Source organism: Delphinapterus leucas, chromosome 9 (genome assembly GCF_059928025.1).
Source record: "Delphinapterus leucas isolate spDelLeu-1000000601 "Yukka" chromosome 9, BTC_Dleu_Yukka2, whole genome shotgun sequence".
Lineage (NCBI taxonomy): Eukaryota > Metazoa > Chordata > Mammalia > Artiodactyla > Monodontidae > Delphinapterus > Delphinapterus leucas.
This window is the reverse complement of record NC_143137.1, coordinates 70,195,403-70,216,412: the sequence shown is the minus strand read 5'-3', so window position 1 is coordinate 70,216,412 and position 21,010 is coordinate 70,195,403. Positions and strand designations below refer to the sequence as shown.

The following is a 21,010-nucleotide window of genomic DNA, read 5'->3' as shown; positions in this document are numbered from 1 at the left end:
TGCAATCTGCTCAGTAATTTATAAATATTATTTCTCTGTTTGTTTATTAACTTAGAAGTTTTCTGGACACTCAGTGCTAGGAATTTTGCTTCTTCAGGTTTGGATGAATATACACACACACCAGCAGGCACACATCCATTCTACACTACTGTAAAGTCTAGGAAGTCTAGGTATTTTACAGCAGACAGTTAAATGTTCCCAGTTCAGTAAATAGTTGCTCTTCATGATGTATCCAAAGCTAGTAGATTTTTTTTTCTTTTCCATATGGCTTATTACATGGTATTAAATATAGTCCCCTGTATAGATTTTTATTCTCAGATAAAGTGAATAGCTGCCTGCCATGGTCTGGAATGATTCTAAAGCTTCTAAAATTACAGGATAATTCAAGAGAGGAATAGGTCCAAGGGACTTTTCAGAAGTGTAGCATGCTAAGCATGTAGATTTCTCTTCTGGAATAATGGGATAATAAAACGTGTCTCATGGGTTATGTACTGCATAAGCCGTTGGGACTATCAGAAATAACTTTGTTTTAGACCTGGGTACCCAAATGCCAGATTTTAATAGTATCACTTTATGGTTTTTTATAGTAATGAATGATTTATAAACTTTTTTCATCTGTTAGCTCCCCGCTTCTCTCTTTAGAACAGGGGTCAGCAAATTCCAGCCAGCAGACCATATCCAGCCTGCCACCTGTTTTATTAAGAGTTTATTGTATTATTAGAACACAGCCACCCATTTAGTTTACTGCTGTCTATGACTGCTTTTACACTACTACAGCAGAGTTGAGTAGTTGCAGCAGACTCCATGCATCACAAAACCTAAAATAATTATTATATGAACCTTTACAGGAAAAATTTGCCGACCATGTCTTCGTATTATATTTAGTGAAACTTAGCTAGTACTGTACTTGATATTTTGTTTGGAAGGTTTCTCTCTCTTAAACATTTATAGGTTTAATTGGGTTTGTTTATAACCATAATTGTAATTCCATGGCATTATAATTTACTGAAAGGGTAGGAAAAACATATACATCTGCTATTATCCACCTTTGTCTTCTGGCTTAAGGCTAAATATCTGAAATCATTTATATGACTCTTGTCAAACATTTTGATTTTTCTAAATGTATTAACTTGAGTTGCATTAAAATCTGTATCAGTTATTTATAAAATTTAGAACATAAGCACGTTTCTTCCAAATCTGGGGCCATAAATATGTATTTTAATTGTGGCTATACTGTCTACTTCTTAGGTAATGATCTCAATATGTCAAAACATCTTTAATTGAAGAGATTAAGGTAGAATGTTAGACTGTATCATTAACAGTGTAAAAGCAATACTTTGTTTTGGGCCTTCTAATACTTAAAAAAATTTGAATTATTTTATGTACTTTCTATTAATGTTAACTTTAAAATTAGAATGTGAAAAACATAACAGTTTACTGATGTGGGTCATCTTAGTATAAGCTATAAAACCTGAAAATGGAATAGTAAATAACATTTGAGGGAATTCCCTGGCCGTCTAGTGGTTACGACTCCGTGATTCCACTGCAGGGGGTGTGGGTTCGATTCCTAGTTAGGGAACTAAGATCCCACATGCCGCGTGGCACAGCCAAAATAGATAGATAGATAGGCAGGTAGATAGGTAGATAGAAAAATGTGTTAAAACTTTTTAAAAAAATAACATTTTTACTATACATTCTTAACTTTCTAGCAGATGAAATTATAAATAATAGTTAATTTTCAGTACCCTATCAATATAAGATACCTGTTTTCTTTTCCTGTTAGTTACTGTTAACTCCTGAAATGATGAAAGCATCCCCAGCTTTGGCTCACTATGTGTATGATTTCCTTGAGAACAAAGCCTACAGTAAAGGGAAAGGGGATTTTGCTCGTAAGGTAAGCAGACCATTGCATTGGTTTTCTTTATAGGTCTGTTTTCATACTTTGTTTTTAATAAAAGAAGATAAATTTGTATTTGTGTGTATGTTTTAAAACTAGAAAACTTTATTAAATGCTGCTTGGCATGTTTATCTTCTATGCTTTATTAAGCCTACTATTGAAGTGTATCTAATAAATATAAACTCCTGTCTTTACATATTGATTAAAATGTAGCAAAAGCTTGCAAGAAAAAAAAGCTTTTGAAATGATACAGTAAGGAGAGTTGGCCTAAGACAGGTCACAAGCTTTCGTTAGCTTGATTAGGAGCTACTTCTTATTGGGAGGAAATGTCTTTTATTTGGAGTAAGGATAAGAAAAATGTTAAATAGGATATGTTCCTGAAAGTATTTGTGCCTTTTGAGTGAAATATGTATTGTTTAAAATTCTGGGGACACAAGACCTATTAAGATGCTAGCTTAAGGCAATAAATGATTTACTGCTCAAATTGGGCAAGATAGCTCACTGGGTGAGAACACAAACATTGGAATCAGGCAACCTTTGGTTCAAATTTCTGTTCTGACACTTATTAGCTGTGTCCTGCAAAGTGTTACTTAACCTTCTGGGCTTTTAATTTTCAAAGATTGAAGGTGTTAATCCTCAGTGTAGAGCATGTATGGATCAAATGAGATAATCTATGTATTACAGTGCCTGTCTGAATAATTGTTGGCTCTTAGAAGTAGTAACAGTAGTAGCAGGAGCTGTAGCAGCAGTTGGGAAAGCTGGAAGTGGGAATTCTGTGGATTATTTTTGCAACTTCTTAAAAGTCTGAAATTATTTCAAAATGAAAATTAAAAGTAAAAGACTTCCCCACCACTCGTTCTTCTAAAAAGGCTAACTTGCTTAAAAAAGATTAAGGAATTGGTACAAAATAAGATTAACTGTAAGCATAAGAACTTCATGTGATTTCTCAAGGAAACTACGGTTTAACATCCAAGTGAATGTTAACATTTCTAAGTGGAATGTTTTATTTTAATAAGAAATTCCAGGTTATGTACCTTATAATGGTAGGAAAAAAATATGGTGGCATTATCTTTGTGTTTCGTGATTGAAGTGATTGAGTTTAAATTCCAGCTCTAAATGGCTTTATTGTCAATAGAGATGCATTTCAGTATTCCATCTTTTTTATGTTTACCTTATCTTCTCTCAAGGTTGTATCAATTTTAAGATAAAGTAATAAATTGATAAGAGATTTTGAGATAAAAGAAGCATTATATTAAATGTAGACAATGTCTTTTTTACCAACCAGCAGTTGTGCATGTATATATGTAATGGGTAGGCCAAAAAGTTCATTTGTTTTTTCCGTAAGATGGCTCTAGTAGTGCTTAGTTGTCTTTAACTTCATTCAAAACAACTTTGTTAGATTGTATTGTGACAACTGTCATATCAGCGTGCATTAAAAAAAAAACATCAAAATTGGTAAATTTTTGTGTAGCCATTTTAATATTAAATATGGAAGAAAAATAGCAGCACTTTTTGCATATTATGCTTTATTATTTCAAGAAAGGTAAAAACACAACTGAAACGCAAATAAAGACTTGTGCAGTGTATGGAGAAAGTGCTGTGACTAAATGGGTCAAAAGTGGTTTGCGAAGTTTCGTTCTGGAGATTTGTCGCTGGACGATGCTCCACAGTCGGGTCGGTTAGAGCAATTGAAGTTGATAGCTATCAAACTGAGACATTAATTGAGAGCATTCGACGTTGTACCATGTGGGAGATAGCTGACACACTCAGAGTATCTAAATCAAGCACTGAAAATCATTTGCACCAGCTTGGTTATGTTAACTGCTTTGATGTTTGGGTTCCACATAAGTTAAGAGAAAGAAACCCTCTTGACCATATTTCCATGTGTGATTCTCTACTTGAACGCAACGAAAATGTTCCGTTTTTAAAACAAATTGTGATGGGCGATGAAAAGTGGATACTGTACAATAATGTGGAACAGAACAGATCGTGGGGCAAGCGAAATGAACCACCACCAATCAACTAAAGGCCGGTTTTCATCCAAAGAAGGTGATGTTGTGTATATGGAGGGATTGGAAGGGAGTCCTCTATTAGGAGCTCCTTCCAGAAAACCAAACGATTAATTCCAACAAGTACTGCTCCCAGTTAGACCACCTGAAAGCAACATTTGGCAAAACGCATCCAGAATTAGTCAACAGGAAATGCATAATCTTCCATGAGGATAACGCAAGACCGCATGTTTCTTTGATGACCAGGCAAAAACTGTTACGGTTTGGCTGGGAAATTCTGATTCATCTGCCCCTTCAGCTTTCCATTTATTTAGATCATTACAAAATTCTCTTAATGGAAAAAATTTCAATTCCTTGGAAGACTGTAAAGGTCACCTGGAACAGTTCTTTGCTCAAAAAGATAAAAAATTTTGGGAGGATGGAATTATGAAGTTGCCTGAAAAATGGCAAAAGGTAGTGGAACAAAAGGGTAATAAGTACGTTGTTCAATAAAGTTCTCGGTGAAAATGAAAAATACGGCTTTTATTTTTACTTAGAAACTGAAGGAACTTTTTGGCCAACCCAATATATACATACACACACACACATATACACATTAGAGTCTAAAAATTAGAGTCTAAAAATCCTTCTCAATCATTTCTGGAAATCCACAGTAACATACATTTTTCATAAATCATATTGGTAATTACCAAGTTCATCTTGACCTCTTAGATTGTCAGAATAATTTTCATGCATATCAAGAATTAGGAGTTTTCAGCTACATTTCCTTTTTGGCTAAATTGTAGTTTAATATTTTCCTTAATTATATTTCATTGGAAATGAAATAGCTATTAGAGAAAATCACCTGTAAACATTTTATTAGTAGCTACTCAGGTTGAGAAATAATACTTTATAACACATTAACTTGGCCACACAATTTGTCTAGCTTTGCAAAATTTATGGGCCAATTCCTAGAAGAAGTAATTGACAAGCAGTCTTCCTCCATGTACACAGTATCTTTCTATCCAGTTTTGTATCATGGTGTGATGGCAGTTTTAAGCTGTGGATAGGGACCTAAATTTAAGTTAAAATTCCTTTGTTCGTGTTTTTACCAATACAAATAACTCAACTGAGGTGATAATTGAATGAATAGACAACATCTATGTATGTCAGGCTAAGTGTACACTTTTGCTGGCAATCCATAATTTACTCTTCTGCCTGGTAATTTTGCAATTTTCTTTCTTTTTTTTTTTGCTTTAAACATCTAAGACGAATCCTGATTCTGGAAACATTATCATATTGTGATGGGCTGCTTTTATGCGTCTAAATTCTGCTGCTTTCAGGGTTGAGCGTCATAATCACGTATGGAGGTTTTTCCATGCTCCTTGGTTCCCCCACTCCCCACCCCCAACACAGATGATTAAGCTTTGCCCTCAGGAATTGGAGGGAAAAAAACATGGAAGAAAGAAAAGGAAAGAAAAAGAAATGGATTCTGTAGGTCTGGGACTGGTGCACAGGCAACTCTTTTCAGTTATCTAATTCATGATATAGATTTAAGTTCTCTTATTTTGAAAGAGTGTCAGTGGTAGTTAGCCCTGTGCCTAGATAGGATTTGAGGTTGTATTCATTTAACCAACTTAAGGTTATGTTAGTTGAACCCATGTTTCTACTGCGAAGTGTAAGATACATAAAATTCTAAAATATTTTTGACGATGTTCAGTTTTTAATGTAGGTTAAGATTAAAGTGAAATTCTTGCCATTTATGCTTCTGAAATTCTACCTCATACAAAATGTATATTTTAAGTGTGGTATTCTCATGTTTACCTCTCTTAAAAATTCTACTTGTGTTCTTATGACTTAGAGTTACTACAGTTAAAAAAAACACTTGGCAGTAATGTCAGTGTTGGAAATAATGTCCTGATTGATTTGAACACACTGTTCTGGTTAACTCAGAACTACTGTATATAGAATTAGAATTACACACACACATATATATAATTTTACACCCATATATATATATATAATTGTACACATAAGTGTGTGCACACACAAGAGAGTTAACTTCATCTTTTTTACCCTTTGTAATCTCTATCTCTCTTCACCAGTGGTAGTGGTTTTCAAGCCCTTCTTCTTCCTTTCTGTCCTTTGGTTCTTCTTTAAATTTGTTGTACTGTGATAGTGTCCCTCCTAAAGGTTGTATATTCCAGCAAGCATATCTATAAGACTGTTGGCTCTCCTTAACCCAAGGAATTAATAAAACTTTTACAGTTATCTTGAAGTAAACTCTTTGTTGTTATTGTTTATTACAGTACCTATTTCACCTTTTCTAATTTTTCTTGTTGGAAACCATGAAAGCATATTAAAGAATTTTATCTTCTTGATATCATCTGTTAACATTGTGTTCCTTAAGCAGTGGGGTTCCATTTTTTTGCTCTTACTGATTTTATTTTTTTTCTTTTTGCATACAACATAACTCATTTCTGTGGTAGTTTTTATGAGATTCAGTACTTTCTGGAAAATAGTCTTACAGTTTTGTTTGACTTTGGTTATTGTGTCCCCTTTTTCTTTTCTCCCCTCCCTCCCTCCCTTCCTTTTTCTCTCTTTCTTTCATTTGTTTTGTTTGTTTTAGTCTGTTAAAAATCTCAGAGAGATCCATATGCATCTACTTTGGTTTCTTTAGATGGCTCTCTTAATTGAAATTATCTGACACTTGTATAGTCAGAAGGTCAATTTTATTTTATTTTTTAGCATCTTTATTGGAGTATACCTGCTTTACAATGGTGTGTTAGTTTCTGCTTTATAACAAAGTGAATCAGCTATACATATACATATTGTCCAATATCTCTTCCCTCTTGCGTCTCCCTCCCTCCCACCCTCCCTATCCCACCCCTCTAGGTGGTCACAAAGCACCAAGCTGATCTCCCTGTGCTATGCGGCTGCTTCCCACTAACTATCTATTTTACGTTTGGTAGTGTATATATGTCCATGCCATGATCTCACTTTGTCACAGCTTACCCTTCCCCCTCCCCGTATCCTCAAGTCCATTCTCTAGTAGGTCTGTGTCTTTATTCCTGTCTTGCCCCTAGGTTCTTCATGACCTATTTTTTTCTTTCTTTCTTAGATTCTATATATATGTGTTAGCATACGGTATTTGTTTTTCTCTTTCTGACTTACTTCACTCTGTATGACAGACTCTAGGTTTATCCACCTCACTACAAATAACTCAATTTCATTTCTTTTTATGGCTGAGTAATATTCCATTCTATATATGTGCCATATCTTCTTTATCCATTCATCTGTCGATGGACAATTAGGTTGCCTCCATGTCCTGGCTATTGTAAATAGAGCTGCAATGAACATTGTGGTACATGACTCTTTTTGAATTATGGTTTTCTCAGGGTATATGCCCAGTAGTGGAATTGCTGGGTTGTACGGTAGTTCTATTGTTAGTCTTTGAAGGAACCCCCATACTGTTCTCCATAGTGGCTGTATCAATTTACATTCCCACCAATAGTGCAAGAGGGTTCCCTTTTCTCCACACCCTCTCCAGCATTTATTGTTTGTAGAATTTTTGATGATGGCCATTCTGACCAGTGTGAGTTGATATCTCATTGTAGTTTTGATTTGCATTTCTCTAATCATTAATGATGTTGAGCATTCTTTCATGTGTTTGTTGGCAATCTGTATATCTTCTTTGGGGAAATGTCTATTTAGGTCCTCTGCCCATTTTTGGATTGGGTTATTTGTTTTTTTGATATTGAGCTGCATGAGCTGGTTGTAAATTTTGGAGATTAATCCTTTGTCAGTTGCTTCATTTGCAAATATTTTCTCCCATTCTGTGGGTTGTCTTTTCGTCTTGTTTATGGTTTCCTTTGCTGTGCAAAAGCTTTTAAATTTCATGAGGTCCCATTTGTTTATTTTTGTTTTTATTTCCATTTCTCTAAGAGGTGGGTCAAAAAGGATCTTGCTGTGATTTATGTCATAGAGTGTTCTGCCTGTGTTTTCCTCTAAGAGTTTGATGGTTTCTGGCCTTACATTTAGGTCTTTAATCCATTTTGAGCTTATTTTTGTGTATGGTGTTAGGGAGTGTTCTAATTTCATACTTTTACATGTACCTGTTCAGTTTTCCCAGCACCACTTATTGAAGAGGCTGTCCTTTCTCCACTGTATATCCTTGCCTGCTTTATCAAACATAAAGTGACCATATGTGCGTGGGTTTATCTCTGGGCTTTCTATCCTATTCCATTGATCTATATTTCTGGTTTTTTTGTGCCAGTACCATACTGTCTTGATTACTGTAGCTTTGTAGTATAGTCTGAAGTCCAGGAGCCTGATTCCTCCAGCTCCATTTTTTGTTCTCAAGATTGCTTTGGCTATTAGGGGTCTTTTGTGTTTCCATACAAATTGTGAAATTTTTTGTTCTAGTTCTGAGGAAAATGCCAATGGTAGTTTGATAGGGATTGTGTTGAATCTGTAGATTGCTTTGGGCAGTAGAGTCATATTCACAGTGTTGATTCTTGTAATCCAAGAACATGGTGTATCTCTCCATCTATTTCTGTCATCTTTAATTACTTTCATCAGTGTCGTATAATTTTGTGCATACAAGTCTTTTTTCTCCTTAGGTAGTTTACCTCTAGGTATTTTATTCTGTTTGTTGCAATGGTAAATGGGAGTGTTTTCTTAATTTCACTTTCAGATTTTTCATCATTAGTGTATAGGAATACAAGAGATTTCTGTGCATTAGTTTTGTATCCTGCTACTTCACCAGATTCATTGATTAGCTCTAGTAGTTTTCTGTTAGCATCTTCAGGATTCTCTATGTATGGTATCATGTCATCTGCAAACAGTGACAGCTTTACTTCTTTGCTGATTTGGATTCCTTTTATTTCTTTTTCTTCTCTGATTGCTGTGGCTAGAACTTCCAAAACTATGTTGAATAATAGTGGTGAGAGTGGGCAACCTTGTATTTTTCCTGATCTTAGTGGAAATGGTTTCAATTTTTCACGATTGAGGATGGTGTTGGCTGTGCGTTTGTCATATATAGCCTTTATTATGTTGAGAAAGATTCCCTCTGTGCCTACTTTCTGCAGGGTTTTTATCATAAATGGGTGTTGAATTTTCTCAAAAGCTTTCTCTGCATCTATTGAGATGATCATATGGTTTTTCTCCTTCAATTTGTTGTTATGGTGTATCACATTGATAGATTTGCGTATACTGAAGAATCCTTGTATTCCTGGGATAAACCCCACTTGATCATGGTGTATGATCCTTTTAATGTACTGTTGGATTCTGTTTGCTAGTATTTTGTTGAGGAGTTTTGCATCTATGTTCACCAGTGATACTGGTCTGTAGTTTTCTTTCTTTCTGACATCCTTGTCATGTTTTGGTATCAGGCTCATGGTGGCCTCGTAGAATGAGTTTGGGAGTGTTCCTCCCTCTGCTATATTTTGGAAGAGTTTGAGAAGGATAGGTGTTAGCTCTTCTCTAAATGTTTGATGGAATTCGCCTGTGAACCCATCTGGTAATGGGGATTTGTTTGTTGGAAGATTTATAATCACAGTTTCAATTTCAGTGCTTGTGATTGATCTGTTCATATTTTATACTTCTTCCTGGTTCAGTCTCGGAGTGTTGCGTATTTCTAAGAATTTGTCCATTTCTTCCAGTTTGTCCATTTTATTGACATAGAGTTGCTTGTAGTAATCTCTCATGATCCTTTGTATTTCTGCAGTGTCAGTTGTTACTTCTCCTTTTTTCATTTCTAATTCTATTGATTTGAGTCTTCTCCCTTTTCTTAATGATGAGTCTGGCTAATGGTTTATCAATTTTCTTTACCTTCTCAAAGAACCAGGTTTTAGTTTTATTGATCTTTGCTATTGTTTCCTTCATTTCTTCTTCATTTATTTCTGATCTGATCTTTATGATTTCTTTCCTTCTGCTAACTTTAGGGTTATTTTGTTCTTTCTCTAATTGCTTTAGGTGTAAGGTTAGGTTGCTTATTAGAGATGTTTCTTGTTTCTTAAGGTAGGATTGTATTGCTATAAACTTCTCTCTTAGAACTGCTTTTGCTGCATCCCAAAGGTTTTGGGTCATCGTGTTTTCATTGTCATTTGTTTCTAGGTATTTTTTGATTTCCTCTTTGATTTCTTCAGTGATCTCTTGGTTATTTAGTAGGGTATTGTTTAGCCTCCATGTGTTTGTATTTTTTTTTACAGATTTTTTCCTGTAATTGATATCTAGTCTCATAGCATTGTGGTCGGAAAAGATGCTTGATATGATTTCAATTGTCTTACATTTACCAAGGCTTGATTTGTTACCCAAGATATGATCTACCCTGGAGAATGTTCCATGAGCACTTGAGAAGAATGTGTATTCTGTTGCTTTTGGATGGAATGTCCTATAAATATCAATTAAGTACATCTTGTTTAATGTATCATTTAAAGCTTGTGTTTCCTTATTTATTTTTATTTTGGATGATCTGTCCATTGGTGAAAGTGGGGTGTTAAAGTCCCCAATATGATTGTGTTACTGTTGATTTCCCATTTTATGACTGTTAGTATTTGCCTTATGTATTGAGGTGCTCCTATGTTGGGTGCATAAATATTTACAGTTGTTATATCTTCTTCTTGGATCGATCCCTTGAGCTTTATGTAGTGTCCTTCTTTGTCTCTTATAATAGTCTTTATTTTAAAGTCTATTTTATCTGATATGAGAATTGCTCCTACAGCTTTCTTTTGATTTCCATTTGCGTGAAATATCTTTTTCCATCCCCTAACTTTCAGTCTGTATGTGTCCCTAGGTCTGAAGTGGGGCTCTTGTAGACAGCACATATATGGGTCTTGTTTTTTTATCCATTCAGCCAGTCTATGTCTTTTGGTGGGAGCATTTAATCCATTTACATTTAAGGTAATTTTCGATATGTATGTTCCTATTACCATTTTCTTAATTGTTTTGGGTTTGTTATTGTAGGTCTTTTCCTTCTCTTGTGTTTCCTGCCTAGAGAAGTTCCTTTAGCATTTGTTGTAAAACTGGTTTGGTGGTGCTGAATTTTCTTAGCTTTTGCTTGTCTATAAAGCTTTTAATTTCTCCATGAAATCTGAATGAGATCCTTGCTGGGTAGAGTAATCTTGGTTGTAGGTTTTTCTCCTTCATCACTTTAAACATGTCCTGCCAGTCCCTTCTGGCTTGCAGAGTTTCTGCTGAAAGATCAGCTGTTAACCTTACGGGGATTCCCTTGTGTGTTATTTGTTGTTTTTCTCTTGCTACTTTTAATATTTTTTCTTTGTATTTAATTTTTGATAGTTTGATTAATATGTGTCTTTGTGTGTTTCTCCTTGGATTTATCCTGTATGGGACTCTCTGTGCTTCCTGGACTTGATTAACTATTTCCTTTCCCATATTAGGGACGTTTTCAACTATAATCTCTTCAAATATTTTCTCAGTCCCTTTCTTTTTCTCTTCTTCTTCTGGGACCCCTATAATTAGAATGTTGGTGCATTTAATATTGTCCCAGAGGTCTCTGAGACTGTCCTCAGTTCTTTTCATTCTTTTTTCTTTATTCTGCTCTGCACTAGTTATTTCCACTATTTTATCTTTCAGGTCACTTATCCATTCTTCTGCCTCAGTTATTCTGCTATTGATCCCTTCTAGAGAATTTTAAATTTCATTTGTTGTGTTGTTTGTCATTGTTTGTTTGCTCTTTAGTTCTTCTAGGTCCTTGTAAAGCGTTTCTTCTATTTCGTCTCTTCTCTTTCCAAGATTTTGTATCATCTTTACTATCATTATTCTGATTTTTTTTTCAGGTAGACCGCCTATTTCCTCTTCATTTGTTAAGTCTGGTGGGTTTTTGCCTTGCTCCTTCTTCTGCTGTGTGTTTCTCTGTCTTCTCATTTTGCTTATCTTACTGTGTTTGGGGTCTCCTTTTCGCAGGCTGCAGGTTCGTAGTTCCCGTTGTTTTTGGTGTCTGTCCCTAGTGGCTAAAGTTGGTTCAGTGGGCTTTGTAAGCTTCCTGGTGGAGGGGACTAGTGCCTGTGTTCTGGTGGATGAGGCTGGATCTTGTTTTTCTGGTGGGCAGGTGCACGTCTGGTGGTGTGTTCGGGGTGTTTGTGGCCTTATTCTGATTTTAGGCAGCCTCTCTGCTAATGGATGGGGTTGTTTTCCTGTCTTGCTAGTTGTTTGGCATCGGGTGTCCAGCACTGTAGATTGCTGGTCGTTGAGTGAAGCTGGGTCTTGGCGTTAAGATGGAGATCTCTGGGAGATTTTTGCCATTTCTTATTACGTGAAGCTGGGAGGTCTCTTGTGAATTAGTGTCTTGAAGTTGGCTCTCCCACCTCAGAGGCACAGCCCTGATGCCTGGCTGGAGCACCAAGAGCCTTTCATTCACACAGGTGAGAATAAAAGGGAGAAAAAAATAGAAAGAAAGATAAAATAAATTTATTAAAATAAAAAGGAAAAGATAATTATTAAGAAAGCAATTTTTAAAAGTAAAAAAAAAAAACCAACAACGGTCAGACAGAACCCTAGGACAGATGGTAAAAGTGAAGCTATACAGACAAAATCACACTCCGAAGCATACACATACACACTCACAAAAAGAGAAAAAGGGAAAAAAAATATATATATATATATATCTTTGCTCCCAAAGTCCACCTCCTCAATTTGGGATGATTCGTTGTCTATTCAGGTATTCCACAGATGCAGGGTACATCAAGTTGATTGTGGAGATTTAATCCGCTGCTCCTCAGGCTGCTGGGAGAGATTTCCCTTTCTCTTCTTTGTTCACCTAGCTTCCGGGGTTCATCTTTGGATTTGGACCCACCTCTGCATGTAGGTCGCCTGAGGGCGTCTCTTCTTCGCTCAGACAGGACAGGGTTAAAGGAGCAGCTGATTCGGGGGCTCTGGCTCACTCAGGCTGGGGGGAGGGAGGGGTACCTAGTGCGGGGCGAGCCTGCGGCAGCGAGGCCATCATGACGTTGCACCAGCCTGTGGCGCGCCGTGTGTTCTCCTGGGGAAGTTGTCCCTGGATCCTGGGACCCTGGCAGTGGCGGGCTCTACAGGCTCCTGGGAAGGGAGGTGTGGATAGTGACCTGTGCTTGCACACAGGCTTTTTGGTGGCTGTAGCAGCAGCTTTAGCATCTCATGCCTGTCTCTGGGGTCCGTGCTGATAGCCACGGCTCGCGCCCGTCTCTGGAGCTCTGTTAAGCGGTGTTCTGAATCCCCTTTCCTCGTTCACCGGGAAACAAAAAGGCAAGAAAAAGTCTCTTGCCTCTTCGGCAGCTCCAGACCTTTTCTCAGGCTCCCTCCCGGCTAGCTGTGGCACACTAGCCCCTTTAGGCTGTGTTCACGCAGCAACCCCAGTCCTCTCCCTGGGATCTGACCTCCGAATCCCGAGCCTCAGCTCCCAGCCTCCGCCCGTCCTGGCGGGTGAGCAGAAAAGTCTCTTGGGCTGGTGAGTGCTGGTCAGCACCGATTCTCTGTGCGGGAATCTCTCCGCTTTGCCGTCCACACCCCTGTTGCTGCGCTCTCCTTCGTGGCTCCGAAGCTTCCCCCGTCACCCGCCACCCGCAGTCTCTGCCCGTGGAGGGGCTTCCTAGTGTGTGGAAACCTTTCCTCCTTCACAGCTCCCTCCCAGTGGTGCGGGTCCAGTCCCTATTCTTTTTTTGTTTTTTCTGTTGCCCTACCCAGGTACGTGGGGAGTTTCTTGCCTTTTGGGAGGTCTGAGGTCTTCTGCCAGTGTTCAGTAGGTGTTCTGTAGGAGTTGTTCCACATGTAGTTCGTTGTATTTCTGATGTATTTGTGGGGAGGAAGGTGATCTCCACGTCTTACTCTCCCGCCATCTTGAAGTTCCTCTGAGAATGTCAATTTTAAAGCTTCCTGTCCCTCTGAGATCATTTCTTTTTATATCTCTTGTCATATTTTCTTTATGGTTTTTCTATTCTCCCTTAATAAAGTATGGCTTACGTGTCTGATTTGCAGCTTCTTTTCTTCCTAATGGATTCCAGATTCCTTCCATATATTGTAATTGAGCATGTAACATATCCTAAAAATTATTTTTTTAAAAAATAAATCTTGTTAGTTATTTGAGCTGTTTATCTGCTTGTTTGCTTTTTAATATCACCTCAAAATATCTATGTCATTGTTGCCTTGAATTTGTGCCAGAAGTATGTTGTACCTGTTTATACTTGCATCAATTTCTAGTTTGGAAACATTTTCATTTTTTCAGAGTTTTTCTTAATAAGAAGGCAACCCAAGGTTTATATTCATTTCTACCAATAACCATATCACTCAAAAATTTTATTCATATATTTATGTCTGAAAATAGATTTTAAAGACACACTGAAGACAACAGTTTTATCCTTTTAAAATGCAATGAGATAATATAGACTGGAAAATTATTACATCTTTCATGTGTTGCATTCTGTATTTTCCCATGCTTCTCAGTTGAATAAAAAATCTTTTACAGTGAAGTCATGATATATCTTTTCCCCTTTAGATGGACACTTTTGTAAATCCGCTTCGAAATTCTATGAGGAATGTTTCAAATGCAGTTAAATCCCTTCCTGATAGCTTCGCAGAGGGAATGACTAAAATGTCAGACAACATGGGCAAAATGTCAGAGAGATTAGGTCAAGACATAAGGCAATCATTTTTCAAGGTAAGATGTTTTCAGTAATGCCTAAAGGAAACTATTTTTAGGTCAACTAAGATTTACTGAGCTCTTGCTTAGATTTACCTTATTTTACTTTATAAGTCCAAAGCCCTATAGACACATAGTCTCATAAAGAATTAAAAAACTAAAGAGAATTAATTCTTATCGAAAATGGATACTGTAAAATCCAGTCACTCCTCAGTTTCTACTACAGTAGAATTTTAAAATCCATTTAAAGCACATATTTAAAATTAGTAAAGTTAACATTCTTTGTACTCTTTTATTCCATTTAGCCATGTTTATTCTATAGTGTCATTAAAATTTATAACAAAACAGGTATGTGCTGTTGTGTGAATTAGTTTTACTAGTATTCATCAGCAAACATAAAGCCTAATTTCTCCTGAGTCACACGATCAAGATTCACGAGATCAAAGAGAGGAAAAGTCTTTCAACACCATCTCTGCAGCCCTATCTTACCGTGTATATACCTGTGAGAGGCATAGAAGAGTTTCCTGGGAAGCTTATTCATTTCGCTAGCAGAATAGGTGGTTGACCAAGTAGTTTTTTGCTTCCTAATTTACATTTTAAAAATAATTTTGACCTAGTTGTTTAAGGTTATAATCAAGACTATAAAAGAAATCATGTAACTATTAGAATGTTTCAATGAAGAGGAAATATATATAAACACTGATAGAATTTCTTTATTGTAAGAGGCAACTCCTGAAATATAGTGTGTGTAAATCATACTTTCTATTGATTCTCATACCTTTTCTGATGTTTCATCCTAATTTCTAATCATGGGGAAGTACACTAACACTGAAGTGAGGGTTGTCTTGTGCTGCTTCTGCTGATAGCTACCCATATGACTTCCTACAAGAGTCACTGAACTTTTCCAGGCTTCTTTTTCCTCACCAGTAATGTGAAGGGGTTATAACAGGTGATCTTGATGGTCCTTCCTGTGCTGAGAAATGGTTATCAACTAGCACTGGTCTTTCTGTCCTTTTCCCCCATAACTTACATTATATAACAGTCAGTTAATTAGTTCCTTTAAGCCTCTTAGCATACTGTCAGGCTCTTTATGGTAAAGAAAAAAGATTGGAGTTCTGTTCCCCTACTGTGCTACTAACTTTTGGTCTTTAAATCATTTAATCTTACTTAGCTTTAAATTCTAAAAAGTATGGGAGTTTGAGTAATATCTCCATCCACCTCAAAATGAATCCTTTTTTAAAGGAAAGAAAATCTGTTGGTAATGAAATAATTACCCTTTTATATTGGGTTTCTAACTGTAGATTGTCAATACTTTGTTAATGCTATATAAATTTTGTTTATATATTGTCCCCAAAATCAAATCAAATGCTGTTCATTATATTTGATACTACTAATTTTGGTTTATTGTATTCTTTCATTTTCTGCTTTAGTGTGTTTACTTTGTTTTCTGTTTTTTTAAATATTAGGTTCCTCCTTTAATTCCAAAGACTGATTCAGATCCTGAACATTGTCGAGTTTCAGCTCAACTTGATGATACTGTGAGTTAATTTTATTTTGGTAGCATTCAGTTGAAATTCACATCATACTTGGCAGATCTTTTTAACTTTTTAATATAGTATAATATGTATATCTGTCATTAATGTACATATATTGTAAACATTGTTTGATGAATTCTTACAAACTGAACATATCCATGTAATCAGCACTATAAACAAGAAACAGAACATTACCAGTACCCCAGAAAGCCCCTAATGCTCTCTTCCTGTCACTATCCTCTCCCCTGCCAAGGATAAACATTATCCTGACTTCTACCCTGCATTTATACTTTATATAAATGAAACTGTGAGGTATGTACTCCTTTAAGTCTGGCATTTTTTGCTCAACATTGTGATAATCTTCCATGTTTGTTTCGTGTGATTGTGGTTTCTTCATTTTTGTGGCCTTACAGTCCAATTTTGTAATTATAGTACAATTACATTTTGTAAATATAGTACAATATGTTTGCTATATTACGAACTGTACTCCTCTGAACATTCTGGTACTTGTCTTTTGATTAAATAAATAAGTACATATTTCTTTCTATACCCAGGAATGGAATTGCTTGGTCAGAGGTTATGCAAAAATTCAATTTTAATAGATACTGTCAAATAATTTGCCGAAGTGTGTGTACCGCTTCCGCTGCCATCAGCAATGCATGAGAATCAGTGGCTCACAGCCTGCCAAAACTCAATATGTTATGCCTTTTTAATTTTAGCCATTCTCTTTGTTGTATCTCATGCGGATTTCCATTTCTCTGATGACTGTTAAAATGTTGAACCTCTTTTCATAAGTTTATTGGCCATTTGGGTGTCCTGTCTTACATGTCTGTCTCTTTCCCCCATTTTTTTTCTGTTGGCTTGGTTGTCTTTGATTAGTAAGAGTGCGTTGTATAATCTGAATATTGTTTCTTTGTCAGATATAAGTATTTGTGTATTGTGAATATCTTCTACTTTGTGTGCTTTTATGCTCTGTGTACAATCTGTGCCTACTGCAAGGTCACAAAGATGTTCTCCTATGATTTTCTTTAAAAATTGTTTTTGTTGGGCTTCACTGGTGGCGCAGTGGTTGAGAGTCTGCCTGCCGGTGCAGGGGACACGGGTTCGTGCCCCGGAGTGGCTAGGCCCATGAGCCATGGCTGCTGAGCCTGCACGTCCGGAGCCTGTGCTCCACAACGGGAGAGGCCACAACAGTGAGAGGCCCGTGTACCGCAAAAAAAAAAAAGTTGTTTTTGTTTACCGTGCCAAAACTTAGATTTGCCATTCATCTAGGATCAATTGTTGTGTATGGAATGAGGTAGGGGTCCAGTTGACCTAAGCACCATTTACTGAGAAGACCCTCTTTTCCCAGTGTATGTTTTTTCCTTGTCACAAATCTTTTTATTTTATATATTTGGGTCTGGGCTTTATATTCTATTCTATTAGGCAGAGTTATTTTAAAGTTATAATTATCTCTCTTCAGTTTCTCATTGAATTTCTTTATAATAAACTGTCTTAAAGATAATATTTTTGTTTTTTCAAGAATATTTTAGAATGTTTATTATGCATTGTACTGTTGTAATATCCATAACATTATACTTTTTGTTAAGGGTTTTTACAATTTAACTGTTTATTAGAATTGTCATGTGGCATCAGACTCATGACTATACTTGAACAGAGAATAGAGCAGTAGTAATTTTTACCTCCAGAGTGGTTAAGCTATTGAAAAATATGTGAAAGAGAAGGTATGCTAAGAAAATGTTTACAACACAGTGAAAAATGTATGACTCATGCTGTTTTCTCATGAAAAAATTTAAGTATTTAAATTACAACATTGATGAGGAAATAATTGGAAGGAGTAGCTTAGTGATGAAAGAATTACAAAATTACTGGCAATTATGGCAGTTTTGTTGCATATCTAAACCTGCACCCTATTATATATTGATATATTTCGACATCAAAGCATTCTAGTTGTCTTTCTTTACTTTTTATATCATTAATTGAATATTCCCATGATGAAAGTGTACAAATTTTTACTTCTTAAAAATAAAAAGAAAAGTCTACTAATCTAGTTGCCTTTTGTAATGTTAGCTGGATTTTATTTCAGCTTCTTTTTCATGAAAATACCTATATACATACAACGCAGTAACCGAGCAAAACAGATTGCTCTGTGTAGATTGTATTTTGTTCTATTAAATAAAGAGAAATGTTGAGAATATTTTGTTCATTTGAAAAAGATGCCCCAGAGAATAGGCAAAGGGGCTAGCCTTTGCCTTATAAACTAATACAGACTCTACTGCAAGATCCCAAATCATATTTTCCTAAGACCATCATGAATCCAGTTTGAGAAGTTTTTTTCACTACAGCCTTGGAATTTACTCATCATTGTAGAGTTGTAAAATTCTGTATTCTGTCAAAATGGCTGTTAAAAGTATTTTTTCTAAATTAGAATGAAATGTTGGTTACAAAGACTATAGTAGAACTTGTTCTCCAACCTGTAAGTAGTAACAGTCATTTGGTAAAAGCAGCAAAATTAGCCATTCATAGTAGATAGGTAACTCAAATAAACGTATCCTTATTTCTTCCCATATTTTGTCAGGTGGATGACAATATTCCACTTAGGGTAATGCTGCTTCTCATGGATGAAGTATTCGACTTAAAAGAGAGAAATCAGTGGTTGCGAAGGAATATCAAAAACCTACTTCAACAGCTTATTAGAGCCACATATGGTGATACTATTAATAGGTACCACTTTTTTTTCTTAAACTACTTAGAGCTGATCTTACTTAGCTTTTGAAGTTTTACTTCTGGAAGTAGATTGCTCAACCTTTTGTAGGTGAATTTCCTTCTCTGGGTCTTTGAAGATCATTAAAGCAGACTGTTGCTCTCAGAGATAATCTTCATACAAATTAAGTTGCTTACTTCATGAAAGTAATGTTTCTTTATTTTATTCACCTTCTAAAATCTTGACCGTACTCATTTGAATTTCTTTACTTTCAGAAAAATAGTTGACCATGTTGACTGGATGACCTCACCTGAGCAAGTAGCCGACTTAGTGAAACGTTTCAGGTATGTCTTAAGACACAGTCACTTCTTTTAGATAGTACAGAGTTGAGCATTGTTATCACTAACTTTCATTGCATTCCTTCTCTTCCTGGCCTTAAAGTTGGTTTTAGTCATCACTGATGAGCAAAAAGACTTGCAAGAATTATAAACATTTGTCCCATGGACCTATTCATCTTTGTTTTTTTAAAACCAGAATAGAAAAAAGTGTAAATGAAAAATCTTTAAGATGTTAGGCTATATTTTATCATAGTAATGTGGCTTTAAAATAATTGAAATATTAATGTAGACATGGCATGGTCATATAATCAGGTTACCTAGTTTCCAGGATTAATTTTTCTCAGTTGTATTTGCTAACCTTGATTTGATTGATTGATTGATTGATTGATTGATTGGCTGGCTGGCTGGCTGCATGGGGTCTTCATTGCTGCATGCTGGCTTTCTCTAGTTGCCGCGAGCGGGGACTACTCTTCATTGTGGTGCGTAGGCTTCTCATTGCAGTGGCTTCTCTTGTTACGGAGCATGGGCTCTAGGTGGGCAGGCTTCAGTAGTTGCGGCACGTGGGCTCAGTAGTTGCAGCACATGGGCTTAGTTGCTCCATGGCATGTGGGATCTTCCCAGACCAGGGACCGAACCCATATCCCCTGCATTGGCAGGTGGATTCTTAACCACTGCACCACCAGGGAAGTCCCTGCTAACCTTGATTTTAAATGAAGAATTTTAGAAATATGTATGTCCATGGTCTAAATTTTTATTAACTATTTGAACCTCTGAAAAAGTTCAGATTAATAGTAGTGATACTCCAATTCATATGTTTATTCTACGAAAATATTCTGAACCCCTTCTCTGTGTCTAGCCCTCTTACCAGGAACTGAGAGGTAAGGTTCAGTCCCTTCAAGTAAAGCATGCCATGGCAGACAAATAAACAACTTTTCTAAAAGCGAGAGATAAGCAAGGCATAAACATTCATGGCATCACGTACTTTGAAGTAACAGAAAGAAGGGAACTACGAACACTGGTTACTTGGCACTGTCTAACTACTTTATGTACACTTTCTGATTTTATCCTATTTTATGAGATAGGGATTTTTGTCTCCGTTTTGTTACAAGGAAATTGAGGGTTTGAGAAGTTAAGCAGCTTGCCCAAAGCCTCATGTGCTGGACAGTGGGGAAACAGGACTCTCTAATCTGAAGCTAAATTTCTCCTCACAATACCATACTGTTTCTAAAAGCTGTACCACCTGCCCTGGCACCTTCATTCTGTTTCAGGGTGGGTAAATATTGTTCTTCTGGAGCACTGATTCTCAACCTTGCCTGCATACTGGAGTCACTTGGAGAGCTTTAAAAAGTACTAATGCTTAGGTCCCATCTGCAAACAGCCTGATTTAATTAATCTGGTGGAGGCCCTGGTCCTTAAGCTCTTTTAAAGCTCCCAGGTGTTTTCTAATATGCAGTCAGAGTTAAGAAGGACTACTCTGGGCAGTCTCTTTCTCTCAGACCAAATTCCCAGATGGAAGCTTAGTTACCGTGCTCAATTCCTACCTTTGGCCTGAGAACTAGGGAACAGGAATCAAGCACACTGTGAAAGTAAAGGAGAATGGATTAAATATGTGAAAGAAACATTGTAATCAATACAGCTCTAAGGTGTGGGTGCAGAATTTGTTTTATATTGGCTTAGTTTTAAGTTGTTCCAGGGCATACTTCTGTTATTTTGTCTTGTATATATCCTTTTACACCTAAAATTGAACCCTGTATGTAGTTACTGTTTGTTGAATATCACACCTATATAAAATTGCAGAAGTGTTTCCTTTTTCTGTTTACATTTGTGTTTTCCCTAGAAAATTGGAATAATTTTACCAACTTGTATCATTAGAAAATGAAAATGTTTACAAAATTTATTTAATCTTCTTAAATAG

At 36.3% G+C, this 21,010-nt stretch overlaps 1 protein-coding gene across 3 annotated transcripts in view; it reads left to right on the top strand.

The window, feature by feature from the left end:
• The window catches only part of SNX13 (sorting nexin 13), a 141,151-nt gene that overhangs the window by 108,237 nt on the left and 11,904 nt on the right, over nt 1-21,010 (top strand). For all 3 annotated transcript variants that reach the window (XM_022587589.3, XM_022587582.3, XM_089917693.1), the window contains exons 20-24: nt 1,784-1,894; nt 14,375-14,536; nt 15,985-16,056; nt 18,632-18,777; nt 19,033-19,101. In XM_022587589.3, the coding sequence (XP_022443297.2) occupies nt 1,784-1,894; nt 14,375-14,536; nt 15,985-16,056; nt 18,632-18,777; nt 19,033-19,101 (560 nt within the window). The remainder of the gene's footprint in view (nt 1-1,783; nt 1,895-14,374; nt 14,537-15,984; nt 16,057-18,631; nt 18,778-19,032; nt 19,102-21,010) is intronic.